The 18,941-nt window shown below is 41.1% G+C and overlaps 1 protein-coding gene across 2 annotated transcripts in view; it reads right to left on the reverse strand.

The window, feature by feature from the left end:
- DNAH8 (dynein axonemal heavy chain 8) overlaps positions 1 to 18,941 on the reverse strand; it is a 313,398-nt gene that overhangs the window by 88,312 nt on the left and 206,145 nt on the right. For both annotated transcript variants that reach the window (XM_040249771.1, XM_040249772.1), the window contains exons 71-77: positions 18,450 to 18,605; positions 15,370 to 15,552; positions 10,984 to 11,089; positions 8,769 to 9,021; positions 8,475 to 8,665; positions 2,566 to 2,687; positions 1,797 to 1,915 (exon numbers count right to left, since the gene is read on the reverse strand). In XM_040249771.1, the coding sequence (XP_040105705.1) occupies positions 1,797 to 1,915; positions 2,566 to 2,687; positions 8,475 to 8,665; positions 8,769 to 9,021; positions 10,984 to 11,089; positions 15,370 to 15,552; positions 18,450 to 18,605 (1,130 nt within the window). The remainder of the gene's footprint in view (positions 1 to 1,796; positions 1,916 to 2,565; positions 2,688 to 8,474; positions 8,666 to 8,768; positions 9,022 to 10,983; positions 11,090 to 15,369; positions 15,553 to 18,449; positions 18,606 to 18,941) is intronic.

Below are 18,941 nucleotides of genomic sequence, written 5' to 3' on the forward strand. Positions count from 1 at the left end.
AAAGAGTAAAATTATCAATTCCACTCATTCTCAGAAAGTTTTTGCTAATATAGTTTTTTGAACTTTAAAAAAAAAAATCTATTTATTTATTTATTTGGCTGTGATGGGGCTTATTTGCAGCACATGGGATCTTTTTTAAATTTATTTTTGGATGCACTGGGTCTCTGTTGCTACATGCAGTCCTTCTCTAGTTGCAGCGAGCAGGGGCTCCTCTTCAGCCTTCCCACTGCAGTGGCCTCTCTTGTTGTGGAGCACAGGCTCTAGGCCCGTGAGCTTCAGTTGTTGCAGCATATAGGCTCAGTAGTCGTGGCGCGTGGGCTTAGTGGCTCAATGGTGTGTGGGATCTTCCTGGACCAGGGATGGAACCCATGTCCCCTGTATTGGCAGGTGGTTTCTTATCACATGGGATCTTTGATCTTCATTGAGGCACACAGGATTATTTTAGTTGAGGCCTGTGGGAGCTAGTTCCCTGACCAAGGAATCAAACCCAGGTCCAGGCATAAGAGTGTGGAGTCTTAGCCACTGGACCATCAGGGAGGTTTTAATTAGCTACTTAACACACACACACACACACATCAGTGATTATCCCTAGTAACTAGGCTCTCAGCTTCAGGTAAGCAATTATTCGTTCAAACAAATACACAGGAGCATATTCACTCTTGGATAGATATTTATGGAGTAAATACATTAGGGCCTGCTCCCGACGCCAGGAACACAGCAGGGATGCAAAATGGGGTGTCCTCTGGCCGCTCCAGTACACCATGGGGCCTGGCCAGCTGCACACTGGGAGCTCTGCAGTCTTCAGAGGGAGATAATGTGTCAAAGGTGACAGAAGTTGCTTGATTCAAAAACATTTATTAATACTTAATACCACCCATGTAGCCTACACTGTAGCAGGTTCTATACACTGTGATTCATTAAATAAATGTCATTTGATATTTCTGGATCATAGTCAAGTGCTATGGTTTCTTATTGTTTAGTAGATTGCATTATTAATTTGACATGTATTCAATTTTCAAAGGATGGGTGAAAGGTAGATACATGTTGTCTAATAAAAACAAATAATTGTTCTGTTCTGAGGTCACCACTGCTGACAGCTCTGATCACTCTCAAAGAGTGACAACATCTAGGAAACAACTTTTTCTAAGAACACTCGGTGGTGTAATCTTAGGTAAGACCAAAACTACTCCAAAATAATAATCCTACATCTTTTTGTTATTCTTTTGGTGGTTTCATCCTCCCCAGCTCCACGCTCCTGTCTTGTCTTTCACACACACACACACACACACACACACACACACACACACCTTCCAATACAGAAGCCTTCTTTGAGCTACTGTATACTGAGAAAACATGAAAATTGAGAAGAAAAAGAAAAGAAAAAAAATCAACATCCATTTCAAACTTTTGCTTCCATTTCAATAGCTACACCACCATTTATATGTTTTAGTAGTGCAATCTTCTTGGTTTTAGCTTAAAAATTGCCTTGTAACTCTGTGAGATCTACTCTTTTACAGAAGTAAATTCAATAATAAATGATTTACTCAGTGGTAAATGGTGACTAAAGTAAATAGTAAAAACATTTTTGTATATGTTTTGCTAAAAGCACTATCATGAATACATTGTTAACATATGCCCTTCACCATTTTTATTTGCCATCCCAAACTTCAATTTGGAAGCATAAACACCCATTACTGTCACTACTGGGACACAGGGAAGTAAACTCACTGAAGTGGGATCTGTAATTTGACACTATGACAAGTGATGCTTCTAGGTCTGAAAATACCTGCTCTCACCTGATAAGTAAAAGTTTGCGGCAGGTATCCAGTGAGTCATTATATCCATCAGGGATGATTTCCTCCTCCGGAGCATCTTTATCAAACCAACTTTTCCACCCTTTCTCATTACGAGATATCTAAAATACACAAGCTAATTAGCAACCCTCAGGAATATATGCAATTAAAATTAAACAACGTAGAAAGGTCATTCTTTACCAGTAGATAATTTTTTATATAAATTTTTTTATTCTAACACAGATATACAGGTAGACAATTTTTTAAACATAACCACACTGTTTTACATTTTTCTTCCGAACCAACGGCTCAAATAGCTTGGATATTCCTATTCCCTTTCCCACCTGCTTTTCTACATTATTCACTGAAATGAGGACCATGTCTCAGTTACACTCAATGATTGGAAAGGAAAAACCACAGACCAGGGTTTCTCAACCTCGGCCCCATGAGCATTCAGGGCCAGGCTAATTTTATGCTGTGAGGGGATGTCCTGTGCATTGCAGGATGTTTCCCAGCATCCCTGGCCTCTCCCCACTAGTCACCAGAGCACCTTTGCCTCTAGTTCATGGCAATCAAAAACGTCTCCAGAATCGTCATATGTACTCTGGGGTGTGCACCAGGTTGCCTTTGAACGAGAGCCACAGTTGTCTTAAAGCTGCATTTTTGTGTCAGCTCCTCTGGTTCAAGGGCTTGTCACCAGGAGGCCCCAATTTAAATGACCCAGGTGTGTTTGGGTTTACAGATCTATACTTTTTCCCTAGTCCTTTATTACCTGGTTCATAATTTCTGCAAACTGTGGAAGTTTACTCAGTTCCACAAGATTCAGCCAGGTCATATCGAGGATCCAGCGAAATGGCTTGGGCGGGCAGGCTTTCAGATCCAGAGCTGCTCCCCCTAGGGAAAGGCATTAGTGGGAATCAGGTCAGCTTGTGCTCCATAGTTTAGAATTTTACTTCCAAATTAAGAAAAAAAAAATCCAGATAACCATATCACACACAAAAATGGGAAAGTTGGAAAATAATCACATTACAGAAAATGTGGTTCTCTTTTTTTGCATACATTTCCCTCAAGTCTAAGTGATTTATATCATCTTATACAGATAGCAACTCCTTGACATTTTTCCATGCAAAGATTTTTTTCTCAGGTGGTTGCAGGTGTTTGCCTTTTTATTGTTTTTAACTATTCGATATCAGGAAAGAGATTGATCTTTTCATAGATGAGTTTAAAAATCACTTCTTAGTGAAATCCCTCCTCCAGAAGCTTGATAGTCAACACTATTTTTTAATCAAGTCAGAAAGATGGATACATGCATAGGGAGGAAAAAAGGAAAGAAGGAGTATAATACATCTGTGGGTTTTAAGGAAGTAATTAATGTTCAAATCATTTATTCATTCATTTACTCAACAAATACTCACTGAGCCACTTCTCTGTTTCCAGAATATTCCAGGCACTAGGGATACCAAACAAGACCCCTGCTCTCACCAAGTCTAGTGGAGAACGTACGTGAATGCACTAGAACATATTTTGAAGCAAAGTGAAAGTTGTTCAGTCGTATCCGACTCTTTGCGACTCCATGGACTGTAGCCTGTCAGGCTCCTCTGTCCATAGAATTCTCCAAACCAAAATACTGGAGTGGATAGCCATTCCCTCTCCAGGGGATCTTCCCAGCCAGGGATTGACCCCAGGTCTCCTGCATTGCAGGCGGATTCTTCACCATCTGAGCCACCAGGGAAGCCCATTTTGAAAGCAAATCAGCAGTTAAATGAGCACATTCAATGTGACAATCTCCACCAAGAGGTATGACTATATTTCAGTTTCAAAAGTCCTCTATGAATGTCTTTAGACTGATAAACTGAATGTTTATCATAATTACTCCACCTCTGCTGTTTAATTCAGATGTATAGGAAATAGTGGTTCTTGAACTTTTAAACCCTATAATCCTCTTAAAGAACTCATCAAATCCCCCCATTTCACTCATTAACTTGGGGACAGAAACAGGGGAGGTGGCGGAGGGATTACAGGTCTCTGCTCTCCCCTCTAGCATCTTCCTGAGAAGGTGAACGACCTGGAGTACCTTCCTGTAAATCCTTTCCCTCCACCATGGAGTCAGAGGCTCTGAGCGCCACAATATCCCTCCATCCCCACAGTGACCAGGTGAAAGAGAAAGCCTTACTCTAGCACCATTTCTGCTAACACTGAGTTTACCATAGGAGAAGCAAGCCCTAGAGAAAGTCACCTGCAGATTTAAGGGATTTTCTCCTCTCACACGGGCTTCCCAGGTGGTGCTAGTTGTAAAGAACCGGCTTGCTAGTACAGGAGACATAAGAGATGAGGGTTCGATCCTTGGGTTGGGCAGATCCCCTGGAGGAGGCCATGGTAACCCACCCCAGTATTCTTGCCTGGAGAATCCCATGGACAGAGGAGCCTGGTGGGCTGCAGCCCACAGGGTCACAAAGAGTCGGACACAACTGAGCAACTTAGCATGTATGCACACAATGCTCTAACACGGAGATAAGACATGTCCCTTTTCTTCTTGGTTGTCTCCCCTCAACACACACACACACACAAAATGATTTCATGTCATCACACACCGAAAAGACATCAAGAGAAGACATTTAAGTTACATAGGTGGTTTCAACATACCATGCGCCAAAACTAGCCCAGAACAATCACAGCCTGTCCTGTTCCCCCCAAATATCCTGGCTCTGCCACTTACAGGCTACATAAACTTGAACAAAGAACTCAGTTTCTCCCAGTACCCGCTCCTGTCAAATGAGCATAATAATAGAATCCATCAGATTGACTGCTGTGAAGATTAAATAAATTAATGTATGTAGAAAGCTAACAACCCTTGTGGCCCAAAGTAAAAGCTATACAATCATGAGCTGTTATTTTGACATTAACTCTGTCTGTTTTGTAAGGCTTGGGTCCAATCCAACCTGGAAGGCAAGAGAAGACCCCCTAAGGTGTCTTTTTGTCTGTGGTTTATGACAAAAGAAAGATGATGTCTTTCTAAAATAACCAGGCAGGGGGAACAGGTGTATCAATTACTCTATAGTGCAGGATTGCCCCTGGTAGCTGTTCCATTTTTCAAAGTATTCTGACATTCTCAGTTGAAGAAGAAAGTCAAAGGCACCTTCCAGATATTGCAGAAAACAAGTAGGAATTAATACAAAAGGATGGTCACTCTTGGGAAATCAAACATTTCTGCTCTGATAAATAAGTCCCTTTTCTTTCCCCTATAAGTACTGAGTTCAAAATGGTAAAAGACATCAATGATCTAAGGGCCATATTTGTTAACTTTGTAAAAAAAAAAAAAAGCATTAAAAACAAAGTTCTACCATCTTTTAACAAATAATTTGGTCAAACTGTAAGCCAGTTTAAAATTACTACAAACTGTAGATTAAACCAGTTTTGACTTTTTAAAAACTCTCACCGTGTGCTGTGCTGACTGTACTTCTGACAATCCACCTAACATAAAATCCCAAATTAATCTTCGGCAGCATGGTTCTGTTCATGCTACTTCCCTGCTCATAAAACATTCCATGACTTCCTATCGCCAAGTAAATTAAATTCAAATTCCTCTCACTGACTCTCCTGACCCTACACAGTCTGGTTCTGAATCTCCAGTTTTATGAAATGGGGTCACAGATGTGCTCTAACCACAGCTCAGAGGTGTAGCCTTCTTTTTCTGTGACAAATCAAATCCTCCTCACAAATTCCCACCCCAAGTCTTGCTGTGTTTGTCGGTCTCCTCTGATTTAAAGACTTTCTTTCAAAGAATCTCGTCTCTTTCGGGGAATGGCCATGGCTTGGCTGGCTGTGCTGGCCGGGGAGAGGTAGAGTGGGGTGGGTTTGTGTCTTGATGGGGAGACGCTTCAGATCTACAACCCCCTTCCCCTCTCCACCCCACCTCTCCTCCGGTCTGTCTCAGTCACAGCCTGGGATCCTCTGAGCCATGACAAATCCTATCTGGGGGCATCAGGCTGCTGTCCACAGAGATTGGTACTCTGTCACTAGCTACAAAGTTCCCCTGCCCTGCAACTTCTTGATTGGAACCCCAGCCCTCTCTGCATTTCCATGGCCACACTCCTGCTGCCAAACCTCGGGCTTATCCATCTATCCACTACCTTCCACCATTGACGCTGTGATGCAGCTTCCATGTTGGATGTAGCTCAGGGCAGAATGCACTTCCCTGCTCTCTCTGAATTTAGATGAGGTCATGCATCCTTCTATAGCTTATGAAATATAAGTGACTCCTGTGACATTTAAGAGCCAGCACACAATTTGCCATATTGTGTCCCTTTTCCATAGTGATTATGGCAAGCAATTTGGATTCCTGGGTGACCATGACAAGCAGGTCAGATAAAAGAGTAAAGGAGAAGTACACTTCTGCTGTGTTGAAATTTGGGGATTGTTTTTATGACCACAAAACCTGGCCTATCCTGACTAAAACTAGGTCCCCACTCTGACACTTCTCCAACTAGCTCTCTTTCAACCATCGTGACCAGAAATCTTTGCACAGAGCAGAACTCTTAGACTCATTTCTGACCCTCTCTTGGCTCTTACACCCAGTCCTTTGCCATTTTACTTTCATGATCTCTCATATCTGTTTGTCTTTATTTCCCCGTTGTCTTCACCCTAGGATGGGAATGCAGCATTTCTTGTGGTTGGGAAGATTTTAACAGACTTCCTTGAACTTCATTAATCCTATGCTGCTCTGCCAGAGTCACCTTCCTGAAGAACAATAAAAGGATCACATCACCACCTCACACAACCCCTTAATTTCCTACCAGATCAAGAAATCCTTCCCCTGGGAATCAAGGCTCACCAGTTTACACATTCCATTCATTTCTTTTCTCATGCTGCTCTGCTCAGCATGGAAGTTTTCTTCATTTCTGCCTATCATTCAATGTCCATTTCAAATGCCACTTTCTTCTTTTGGGGGAGAAGGGCAGCCAGAAAATGATTTACTAAACGACTTACCAAAGAGCAAAAATAAATAAATAAATAAATAAATAAAGAAGATTGGAGCATTTTCCCACGTACCAAATGACCTAGAAAACTTCACAGCTTAACCTGCAAAGGCAAATTTTCCAAGGAGCTTTTTATGATCTCACTAATGATGTGCAAGCTGGAATCAAGATTGCCGGGAGAAATATCAATAACCTCAGATATGCAGATGACACCACCCTTATGGCAGAAAGTGAAGAGGAGCTAAAAAGCCTCTTGATGAAAGTGAAAGAGGAGAGTGAAAAAGTTGGCTTAAAGCTCAACATTCAGAAAAAGAAGATCATGGCATCTGGTCCCATCACTTCATGGCAAATAGATGGGGAAACAGTAGAAACAGTGCCAGACTTTATTTTTTTGGGCTCCAAAATCACTGCAGATGGTGACTGCAGCCATGGAATTAAAAGATGCTTACTCCTTGGAAGAAAAGTTATGACCAACCTAGATAGTATATTCAAAAGCAGAGACATTACTTTGCCGACTAAGGTCCATCTAGTCAAGGCTATGGTTTTTCCTGTGGTCATGTATGGATGTGAGAGTTGGACTGTGAAGAAGGCTGAGCGCCAAATAATTGATGCTTTTGAACTGTGGTGTTGGAGAAGACTCTTAAGAGTCCCTTGGACTGCAAGGAGATCCAACCAGTCCATTCTGAAGGAGATCAGTCCTGGGTGTTCTTTGGAAGGACTGATGCTGAAGCTGAAGCTCCAATACTTTGGCCACCTCATGCGAAGAGTTGACTCATTGGAAAAGACTCTGATGCTGGGAGGGATTGGGGGCAGGAGGAGAAGGGGACGACAGAGGATGAGATGGCTGGATGGCATCACGGACTCGATGGATGTGAGTCTGAGTGAACTCCGGAAGATGGTGATGGACAGGGAGGCCTGGCATGCTGCGATTCATGGGGTCGCAAAGAGTCGGACACAACTGAGTGACTGAACTGAACTGAACTGAACGACGTGCAATCGCTCCCTTCTTTTAGACATAACACTTTAACTGAAGTGAATGAAAATACTGCTCTTTTCTCTCCTTAATCATACTTTGTGTGTGTGTGTATATAATGAAGTTTTATTAAAATATAAAAGAGATAGAGAAAGCTTCTGACATAGACATCAGAAGGGGGTAGAAAGAGTACCCGCTTGCTAGTGTTAGCAATGGAGTTATATACTCTTCAGTGAATCAAAAGAAAGTCTGGAGGTTGTAGAGATCTCACCAGACCTATGCCCATAATTTACATTTCTTAATCATACTTTTAACATGGAGATAAGCAATGTATTGGATTCACTTTAAATATGAAATACGAGTGTGCTTTCTTTTTAAATTTACACTGTTATAACATCACTATAATCCCCTGCTTAAGGAATTGCTCTCTTGCAGTAGAAAGCTCATCCTCCAAATCACTATTTCCCCTTTTAGCATTTGAATGTCCTAATCCTAAACAAAAACTTAACTTAATAACATAACTAAAAATCGCAGAGTTAACACAGACCTGAAGTAAGTCATCTTGAGTAACCAGAGCAAAATGAATAGAAATCGGGGGGGCTGGGGGAGTGAACTTCACTTCCAATAGAACTTAATTCCCCTGTGTATTATAAGAATGGGTCTACGGGACATCAAAAAGCATATCAAAAGCAATCTCCTTTACATAGTACATCCACATCCCAAGCCCTTCACCTTTAATGAGAGCCTGAAACTCTCTGTGCTTCACAGTTCCTCTCTGAAGATCGATCTTTAAGGTCATGAGGAGTACAAAGAGGAACTTGTGGTTCTCGTACAAGCCTCTGACAGAATATGTAAAAACTTCGTAGGTCAGATATTCAATAATATTTGTAATTCTCTTTTGAGGCAGTGGAGACTTCTCAGACCTGTAACATGTTTTAAAAATCAAAGAAGTAAAAATCTGTTTCTAAGAGAGTAGGAACACACACACAATTTGTGGGGGGAGGTCGTTGGGTAGTGAGCCCCCACCTGGCCATGGACTGGTCAAATAATTTCAAGAACTGGGCCAGCGAGGTCTGGTACATGATGTTGACCATGCTCATCTCCGTGATGAGGAAGTAGAGGATGCTGCCGCGGGTGGCCGCGGGCCGGAACTCCTCCTGGGCAGTGTTAATCTTGACCTCCGTTTCTGCAGCCACGTGTAGTTTTTCACTGACTTCAGCGGCTGTCAGCTTGGTGGTGCGGAGGACACCAATGAGAGATTCATCATCTACCAAGGAACCTGAAAACCAAAGAGGAAAGCTGGGGAACGCAAGGTGGGAAATTCACAAAGAGAGACGCATCACTTCTCTACTCATCCCTTTAGTTTTCAACGTGACTTCTTCAAAGCCCACAGGGTGGAAGGGTGAATCTTGAGACATGGAAAGGCTTCTAGTCCAGCTATCTATCTGAGGCTTCACTTCGTTCTAACATTCTGGCCTGAAAATGTGCAAAAGGCAGTTCTCAAGATAGCCCACATGTCTGTTCTTCAAGAGTCTAAAGAAAACTCCTGTCTCCCAGTGGTTTCAGCTGTTCCTTATGTGACGGAGCTCTTGCCTCCTTTATCATCTTAATGGGTCTCCTCATGGCATCACGGGCTTTTCCGTCTCATTTGTCTCACAGTGCAGGCTGACCCAAACATTACCCACCAGCTTGCAGGTGAACCGTACACTTGTTATTCCTGCTTTAGTCCAACAGTCCTCGACACTGAGAACTCTGGTCCTCCTATGTCTCTAACAAGTTAGGAGATAGTGGAAGTGTCTGACCAGGAAGAAAAATGCTGATTTTAGTTTTTAGTTTCACCCTTCTGAAAAATCCCATAGGTGAGGAGCCTGGCAGGCTACAGTCCATGGGGTCACAAAGTCACACACAGCTGAGTGACTAACACTTCACTTCACCGCAAGTATCTTGAGAACTGCCTTTTGCACATTTTAGTTTTACCCTTCTGAATTTTAGTTTTTAGTTTTACCCTTCATAGACCTAAACATGTCTATGACAATAAACTCAGTTTTAAGACACAGAAAGATGCTCTGGATGTGCTGAGCTAACAGTCAGGATATCTTCAGAGTGCGAAGCTCTGGCCCACCTGGGAGCAGGTGGATGCTACTGGAAGGTGCTGAGATGCTCTCTTGGGCATGTTAAGTCTGCGAGAGAAGTCCAAATTGTGACTAATCTCACAGGAAAGAGATCTTGATCCAGTACACTCTTGGCTGGATCAGGGGAGGAACCCTCAGTCAGTCCTTGTTGGTAATATTTACAATGCCCAGAGGTATCCACCCAAATGGCTGGGAGAAGTCACAGACCAAGAGACAGGCAACTTCATCAACACAAGCAGTGCAATTAAGGCAGATAAAAGACCTTTGCCATGAAGCCACCTTAAAGTGCTAGAGGCTGTTGTGAGAGTGACACTTAATGTACTTCTGTGAGGTTAAGTTTTCCCTTTTTTAAAAACATATATATACAAGAGTTAAGGTGATTCTGGAAAGCATTCGTTTGTTGTTGTTCAGTAGCTAAGTCTCATCTGATTGTGACTCCATGAACTGCAGCACACAGGGCTTTCCTGTCCTTCACTGTCTCCGAGTTTGCTCAAACTGACGTCCATTGAGTTGAAGTATTTATTATTAGTTTGCTAATGAACGATAGAATTTAGGTTGCTGTATTTTGCCTATTACAGAACAGTATATCCCCAAATCAGGGGATGGAATGATGACCTGACTGCCCAGAGGTGAACCTATCCCAACATCTAAGTGGGAGGTCAAGTCAAGAGTGACTGAGCTCTGGCTGCTCAAGTGTCTCTGACAAAATTACACACATCAAAACCCGTTGTGGCAACAGCTATTCAACACCAAATGAAAGAATTGATCTAAAAACACACACAAAAAGATTGAGCACATTAGTTTCCTTCAGGCAAGCAAATTAGCCTATTATGAGTTACCTAGCTGTATTGGGAGCCCTTGTTTTTCTCAGGAGAGAGCAATTATACCAAGAAAACTGTGTTATTATCAAATGCTCAGATGCCGGTTGCTAATTTAAACATCAGATTCCCTGCAGTCTCTCTGTAATATCTAGATGGAAATTGCCTCGCTTGTTTTTGCATTGATAACTCAACTGTTTCCTGACATCTATAATCATGAGGGCATTGAAAAGAGGGTACAAGAAATCTATCCACAATCCATTATGTGATTATTTCTTAATAACACAATACCTTTTGTAGCACTTAATTTGTAGAGGAGGTTATCTTCAAGTTCTTTCATCTTCCGCTTATTAAAAGTCACATCCTCCAAAAGTTTAACCCTCTCAGACTCTAACTCCTATTATTAAAAAACAAACAAAAAATATCATCAGAAGTGTAATTATCAGTTATTATGGCAAATCCAACTTAATAGTGTTTATATTCATTTTTAAAAGTTTAAACTGAAATACCACTCAAATGACACTGCTGCTGCTAAGTCACTTCAGTCGTGTCCAACTCTGTGCGACCCCATAGATGGCAGCCCACCAGGCTCCCCTGTCCCTGGGATTCTCCAGGCAAGAACACTGGAGTGGGTTGCCATTTCCTTCTCCAATGTATGAAAGTGAAAAGTGAAAGTGCAGTCACTCAGTCGTGTCCAACTCTTAGCGACCCCATGGACTGCAGCCCACGAGGCTCCTCTGTCCATGGGATTTTCCAGGCAAGAGTACTGGAGTGGGCTGCCATTGCCTTCTCCGTCAAATGACACTGTTGTTAGTTAGTCAAATCTGTATTTTGGTTTCTCTCGACCATTTAAAAAAAAATTATGCCCACTAGCATTAAGTTTCCGTAGCACGTACACTGGCATGCATGGGATAACTCTGCTAAAATAATTCTACCCAGGCTTTTTCCACCTCTACATTTATTTAAATCAGAGTGTCCCGTTCTCTTGGCCCTGTTCCCACATACCGCCCTCAGTGAGAAATACTAACTTTATTTGCAGTCAGAAGGGGCAGAAACAAAGAGGCATTAAAACCAAGAAATGAATAGAATACTCAAGTGATTGGAGCTTCTGAGTTGGGACCTGACTACAGGAACACCAGGTACTTGACCCGACATAGTCAGTTGCCAATATAAATCCACTTTCCATTGTTTTACATCTCCTTCTATCAGAATGGCTAAATTAGATGTTTGGAGGGTATATTTTTTTCCTACATAAGTGATGCTTTCTTAAAATTATACTTTGAAAAAATTTTTTCAAACTTTCAGAAAACTTGCAAGACTGCTACCATGAACTCTCATATACCCTTCACCTAGATTCATCAAATAACATTTTGCTTTGCCATTATTTCTCCTCTATAATAATTATTACTGCTGAACTGTGTGCACGTGTCATCATCCTTTACCTTTAAAAACTGAAACATATCTCCTAGGAAACAGGACACTCTCTTATACAACCACAGTGCAATTTGCAAATTCAGAATATGTAACATGACTATAATACTCATGCTAAATATAGAGTAAATTAAATTGTCTCAAAAGCATTCTTCACAGCATTCTATTTTGATCTTACATGGAATCACACTGTACTTAGAAATGCATTTAAAATGTGTTTTTAAACTACTTGAGAAAGTTTCTCAAAAAACTTCCAGAAATTCTTCCTAAATCAATTTGTCAGTGAAAACCCACAGCATGGCAGTTATCTGTACATATACGATGGCTGGCATCACAAACTTATGTGTAGGCTATATCCCTCTAACTAGATTCTGAGCATCTACAGGGCAGGAACGTGTCCCCCTAAATTCATATTTTTTAAAGATTTATTTGTTTATTTTTGGTTGCCCTGGGTTTTTGTTGCTGTGCATGGGCTTTCTCTAGTTGTGGAAAGCAGGGGCTACTCTGTTGCACGTATGGGCTTCTCATTCCGGCAGCTTCTCTTGTTGTAGAGCACAGGCTCTAAGGTGTGCAAGCTTCAGCTGCTCCAGAGTGCTGGCTCAGTAGTTGTGCTGCACAGGCTTTTGTGGTACATGGGCTTAGTTGTCACTTGGCATGTGGGAATCTTCCCAGATCAGTGATTGAACCCATGCCCTCTGCACGGGCAGGTGGATTCTTAACCACCAGACCACAAGGGATACTCCCTCCTACCCATTCATTTTTTAAAATGCAGCAGAGTCAGAGACGACTAAGCAACTGAGTACAGTTGCTAACAGAGACAGGCCTAATACCCTTGTCCTTTAACTCCCATGCTAGTGCATACTGCCATTGTGTACTAGTGGTTTGAGGGTATTTGATGGGTTAGCGATAAGATCATGGCTGTACTTGCGGTGAAGTGAAGTGCTAGTCACTCAGCTGTGTCTGACTTTGTGACCCCATGGACTGTAGCCTGCCAGGCTCCTCACCCATGGGATTTTTCAGGCAAGAATATTGGAGTGGGGTTGCCATTCCCTTCTCCGGGAGATCTTGCCAACCCAGGGATCAAACCCAGGTCTCCCGTATTGCAGGCAGATTCTTTATCATCTGAGCCACAAGGGAAGCCCAAGGGGAATAATTAATGAATTGTCTGCATTAAAACAGTCACCCCCTGGGTGGCAGTATAGGAATATGTGGACAAGATGAAATCCTGTTAGCATCCTTTTCAGTGTGATATGGAAAAACAAGCATTGTGGTACAGCAGACACTTGTGAGTTTTACAGCATGACCTGTAGAGCTTATCTACGAGGCTTGGCAGGCTGGAAAGTCCATGTGCTCTTATGGGTTAAGACCTTATTCTCCCTGGTCTCCATTTGTTCATCTGTAAAGATGGGTTATAAGAGCAGGATTGTTAGGAAGGTTAAACATCACAGTCATGAGAGTTCATGGACCAGTCTTGTAACTTTTCTGAAAGTTTGAAAAATTTTTTTCAAAGTATAATTTTAAGAATGCATTATTTATGTAGGAAAAAAAAATACCCTCCAAACATTGCAGACTATTTTCCCAGCAAGAAGACCTCAGCACCTCTCCTGAAGAGGAAGCTAAGTGTGGTCTGGGGATGAGGAGTGTACCCTAGACAGCGGTATGGCCTGCCTTAAGAAGTTAGTGAAGCTTGCACTGGGGATCTGAACCAATGAGGCAGCATCTCAGAACAGATCAACAACACCAGGTAGACCAAGAAGGAAGGACTGATTTTCAATAGTTGATACCATGTGGCCTTAAGAGGTGACAGAGGCAGTGAACTGAGGGGCCTCTGCTCTCTGCCAAACTCTGGAAGTGAGAGAGTTCCCCTTCTGGTTTGCATAAGCCCTGGGCTGTCTTTTTTTTTTTGGAATAAGATCACACAGCTAATGAGAGGGGAAGCTGGGACTGGGCCCCTTTCACCCCACTACACTGGCTGTCTTTCAAGGGCTTGCCCCAAGTCAGCCATTTCTTATTAACCAGGTGGGATTTTACTTCTCATTTTACTGAGCCCTCTATTTTTTTTTGGTGTCAGTATCTTTCCCTTTTTGAATCTTTCCTTTGTATCTGTTGCCATCTATTCACGTCTCCTCTTTTCCTCGTTTCTTCTGCCATTCTTTTTCTCACCCTCCCGTTACTATTTCTAACCTGGCCTTCTCCTTGAACCCTTTATACTAAAATTAGTTGTGCTATGTCACTTTCAATTGTGTCCAACTCTTTGCAACCCCATGGACCACAGCCCACCAGGTTCCTCTGTCCATGGGATTCTCCAGACAAGAATACTGGAGTGGGTTGCCATTTCCACCTCCGGGGGATCTTCCCCACCCAGGGATCAAACCCACGTCTCTTATGTCTCCTGCACTGGCAGGCAGGTTCTTTAGCGCTAGCATCGCCTAGGAAGCCCTTAAAATTCGTTATATTTAAGCAAATATAAACTTTCTCAGATTTTATGAAAATAGATTTTATACAATAAAAAATATAAAATTATATATATAACATTTGATGTTTTCTGAGCTTTATCTTAAAACTTAGTTTATCAGGCCCTTAAAATTTTCCAGCTTTAAGTTGTTCTTTGTTTTATCAGAACTCTCAATTATACGTCATTTCTCTGCTTCAGTATAAGTTTTATTTAATTAAAATAAAAGTAAGGCTTCCTACATCATTAGATTATTAGAGTGTGGTAGTTGTTGCCTGGAGAATCCCAGGGACGGGGGAGCCTGTTGGGCTGCCGTCTATGGGGTCGCACAGAGTCGGACACGACTGAAGCGACTTAGCAGCAGCAGCAGCAGCAGTATCAATTATAGCCAAGTATATCAATTACTATTGCAGTGTAGTAGTTAAAACTACTAATAATATTCATCCAGAGCAATTTCTTTTTCTTCAAGATCATCATTTCATTGAATTTTTCAGGTGAAACTCAAGATCATTCATCTACAGGGCTATAGATATGAAAGTCAATATATCCAAAGCCTTAAAGTCAGAAGTAGAGAGTGGTGTGTGTGTGCACACATGCTTTCAGGGATCAGAAAAGAGGTGAGTTGCCCGATTTCTCAACAGGACCTGAGACTACAAAACAAATATTTATGCTAACGAAGGTAAATATGATTTGTTTCATTTTTCCCTTTTCATATAGTCAACAGTTTCCTAATACATTAAAACATCATTATAATTTATTATAAGTAGAAGTTCTTTACCTTGAGAAATTATTACCTGTTTCTCTGTTAGAATTACCCTCCTTAGTAACTGGTTCTCAAGTCCTTTCATGGTAACAGTAAAATCAATGACTGACGTTTTAGCATTGATCTCAGGGGTAAAGGCAGGGTTTGGTAACTTTGTCGTAATATAAAGTTTAAATGTATCCATGACATCACATTCCTTATCGCCAACTTTCACCTACATCAATTCAAACATTAAATTACACACAGCTTAAAGGGCAGACAAGGAATTTGGGTTCAATTTAGGAGAGAATTTACCAAAGGTCAATGCAGTGAAACTTGAATGAATTACAAAAACCAGCTGTAAAACTTTAATCACTGAACTTATATGATAAATCATATTTTCTTAGAATAATTTAAACTTGTGGTTTAAATTCTGTCTCTGCCTAAAGATGATTTTAGCCATGATGCCAAGAAAATTAAATGAAAAATGTATCCAAAACAAATGTTGAATAAAGCAGTGGTCCCCAACCCTTTTTGGTACCAGGGGCTGGTTTCATGGAGGACAATTTCTCCACATCCTTGGGGAGGGGGGGTGGTTTGAATGATTGAAGCACATTACATTTATTTTGCACTTTATTTCCATTATTATCACATTGGCTCCACCTCAGATCATCAGGCATTAGATCCCAGAGGTTGGGGGCCCCTGGAATAAAGGAAAACTCAGACATGTCTAACATCTGACTGCTTTTCTTCACCTGAGGAAATTTCCTACTACCGAAATTTGTTGTGTTTATAAGAAGTGCTATTTCTTTTTGCATTTCGCAGTCATATCTGAAGCACATTTGACAAGAGAAAGGGTTAATGAAACTTTCAGAGGAAAAAAATGCCAACTTTTTTCCTCAGAAAGATAACACTTATCTTAAACATAACAATTTTCAGTGTATCAAAAACAACTGAGTTTGCTATCTAAAATTCAGGTGGAAATTCTAAAATTTTAAATAACTTAAATTTTTTATTAATATTAACCTTGCATATGAGTGAAAACCACATCATTAAGGCACTCAGGCATCACGGCCTTCACATTGCAGGTAAGAATCTGGGTCTTTTTAAAGCCCTTTCAGGAATGGACGTACTAAAACCTCCTTTGGCATATTAAATATGGCATATGAAAAAATTCACATTATGAAGAACATTCCTCTAAATAAATTATCTTTATTTAATGAGAAAATTGGCAATCTTATTCACTGATTTTCATGAAATTAAGTTATTCAGAGCAAAAAATTATCGATCAGAAATGCTGTCATTCAGTAAAACCAAGAAAACTAAAAGAATGAAACCAATTAAAAAAGAAACGCTTGTATTGAAAACAATTCATGTTATCACCAATCATCAGAAACCATATTCTGCTGCTTCTAGCAAAGTTCATGAGTTTGAATTGAAAGTTAATAGAGAAATAAAATCAATGTCCCTCAGATCAGTTCAGTCACTCAGTTGTGTCCGACTCTTTGAGACCCCATGAATCACAGCACGCCAGGCCTCCCTGTCCATCACCAACTCCTGGAGTTGACTCAAACTCATGTCCAACGAGTCGGTGATGCCATCCAGCCATCTCATCCTCTGTCGTTCCCTTCTCCTCCTCCTCCCAACCTCTCCCAGTATCAGGGTCTTTTCCAATGAGTCAACTCTTCGCATGAGGTAGCCAAAATATTGGAGTTTCAGCTTTAGCATCAGTCCTTCCAATGAAAACCCAGCACTGATCTCCTTTAGGATGGACTAGTTGGACTTCCTTGCAGTCCAAGGGACTCTCAAGAGTCTTCTCCAACACCACAGTTCAAAAGCATCAATTCTTCGGTGCTCAGCTTTCTTCACAGTCCAACTCTCACATCCATACATGACCACTAGAAAAACCATAGCCTTGACTAGACGGACCTTTGTTGGCAAAGCAATGTCTCTGCTTTTTAATATGCTATCTAGGTTGGTCATAATTTTCCTTCCAAGGAGTAAGTGCCTTTTAATTTCATGGCTGCAATCACCTGAGCTTGATAAAGAACAGAAATGGTATGGACCTAACAGAAGCAGGAGATATTAAGAAGAGATGGCAAGAATACACAGAAGAACTGTACAAAAAAAAGAGCTTCATGACCCAGATAATCACAATGGTATGATCACTCACCTAGAGCCAGACATCCTGGAATGTGAAGGTAAGTGGGCCTTAGAAAGCATCACTACAAACAAAGCTAGAGAAGGTGATGGAATTCCAGTTGAGCTATTTCAAATCCTGAAAGATGATGCTGTGAAAGTGCTGCACTCAAGATGCCAGCAAATTTGGAAAACTCAGCAGTGGCCACAGGACTGGAAAAGGTCAGTTTTCATGCCAATCCCAAAGAAAAGCAATGCCAAAGAATGCTCAAACTACCACACAATTGCACTCATCTCACACGCTAGTAAAGTAATGCTCAAAATTCTCCAAGCCAGGCTTCAGCAGTACATGAACCGTGAACTTCCAGATATTCAAGCTGGTTTTAGAAAAGGCAGAGGAACCAGAGATCAAATTGCCAACATCTGCTGGATCATGGAAAAAGCAAGAGAGTTCCAGAAAAACATCTATTTCTGCTTTATTGACTATGCCAAAGCCTTTGACTGTGTGGATCACAATACACTGTGGAAAATTCTGAGAGAGATGGGAATACCAGACCACCTGACCTGCCCCTTGAGAAACCTATATGCAGGTCAATGTCCTGAGACATCACTAAAAATGCCATTTTATTCAGTGAGGAAACAGGTTTTACTGTAGAGAAGAATACATGGTTTGGAAACCACCTTTCTCAGAGCTGCTAAAATATACATATTTTGTGTGTAACAATAATGTATCATTATCACCAGATGCCTTTCCTTAACTTCTTGTTTAGTTTCAGATAAATGGCTATTGTTAGCAAGATATTGTTCTCGCCCCTGTATATATATACATATATATATATTACATATATATATATTTTAAGGAAACACTGAATATGAGTTTGGAAATAATTCTTTCAGCTTCAAATACTACCACCTGAAGAAAACTGTCTTCGTTGCTGTGCTCAAAAAAATAAGTAGATGTCACCATTGCTCTTTTCTTTTTTCAAAGCTTACCTTGAAAGTGGTGCCCGACTTAATGAAATTCTTTTCTAATACATTATCCAGGGCTGGATCCAGCTCTTCACGGATGTCCTCAATAAGAAGGGGTCGGCCCAAGGAAAGACTGTCCTCCAGGTGTGTGCGGAAATATTTATGGTTTAGAGAGGTTACCTAAAAATAAAGAGTTCATTGCTGCAGAAATGTTACAAAGAATGTGCCTGTTTCTGAGTGGAAACCAGAGATATCTGGGCAAGGGACTAAGAATTCTAAGGACTGTCAAGGAAGCCTTAATTATAAATATAAAGTAACAAACCAAACATAATTTTCAAAACTTGGGGGGGTCACGACTTTGTGGAAGCCCTGGGTGTGTAATGGGGGTCTCTCCAATTGAAAGAGAAACAAGTGTCATTCCTTAGTTGGAAGTCAGAGCTCTGCTCTGGCAGGTGGAAGAGAAGTAATCAAGGATTAACCCTTTAAACTTACATAGCTACAATCATTCAAAGAAAG

Source organism: Oryx dammah, unplaced genomic scaffold, assembly GCF_014754425.2.
Source record: "Oryx dammah isolate SB20612 unplaced genomic scaffold, SCBI_Odam_1.1 HiC_scaffold_11, whole genome shotgun sequence".
NCBI lineage: Eukaryota > Metazoa > Chordata > Mammalia > Artiodactyla > Bovidae > Oryx > Oryx dammah.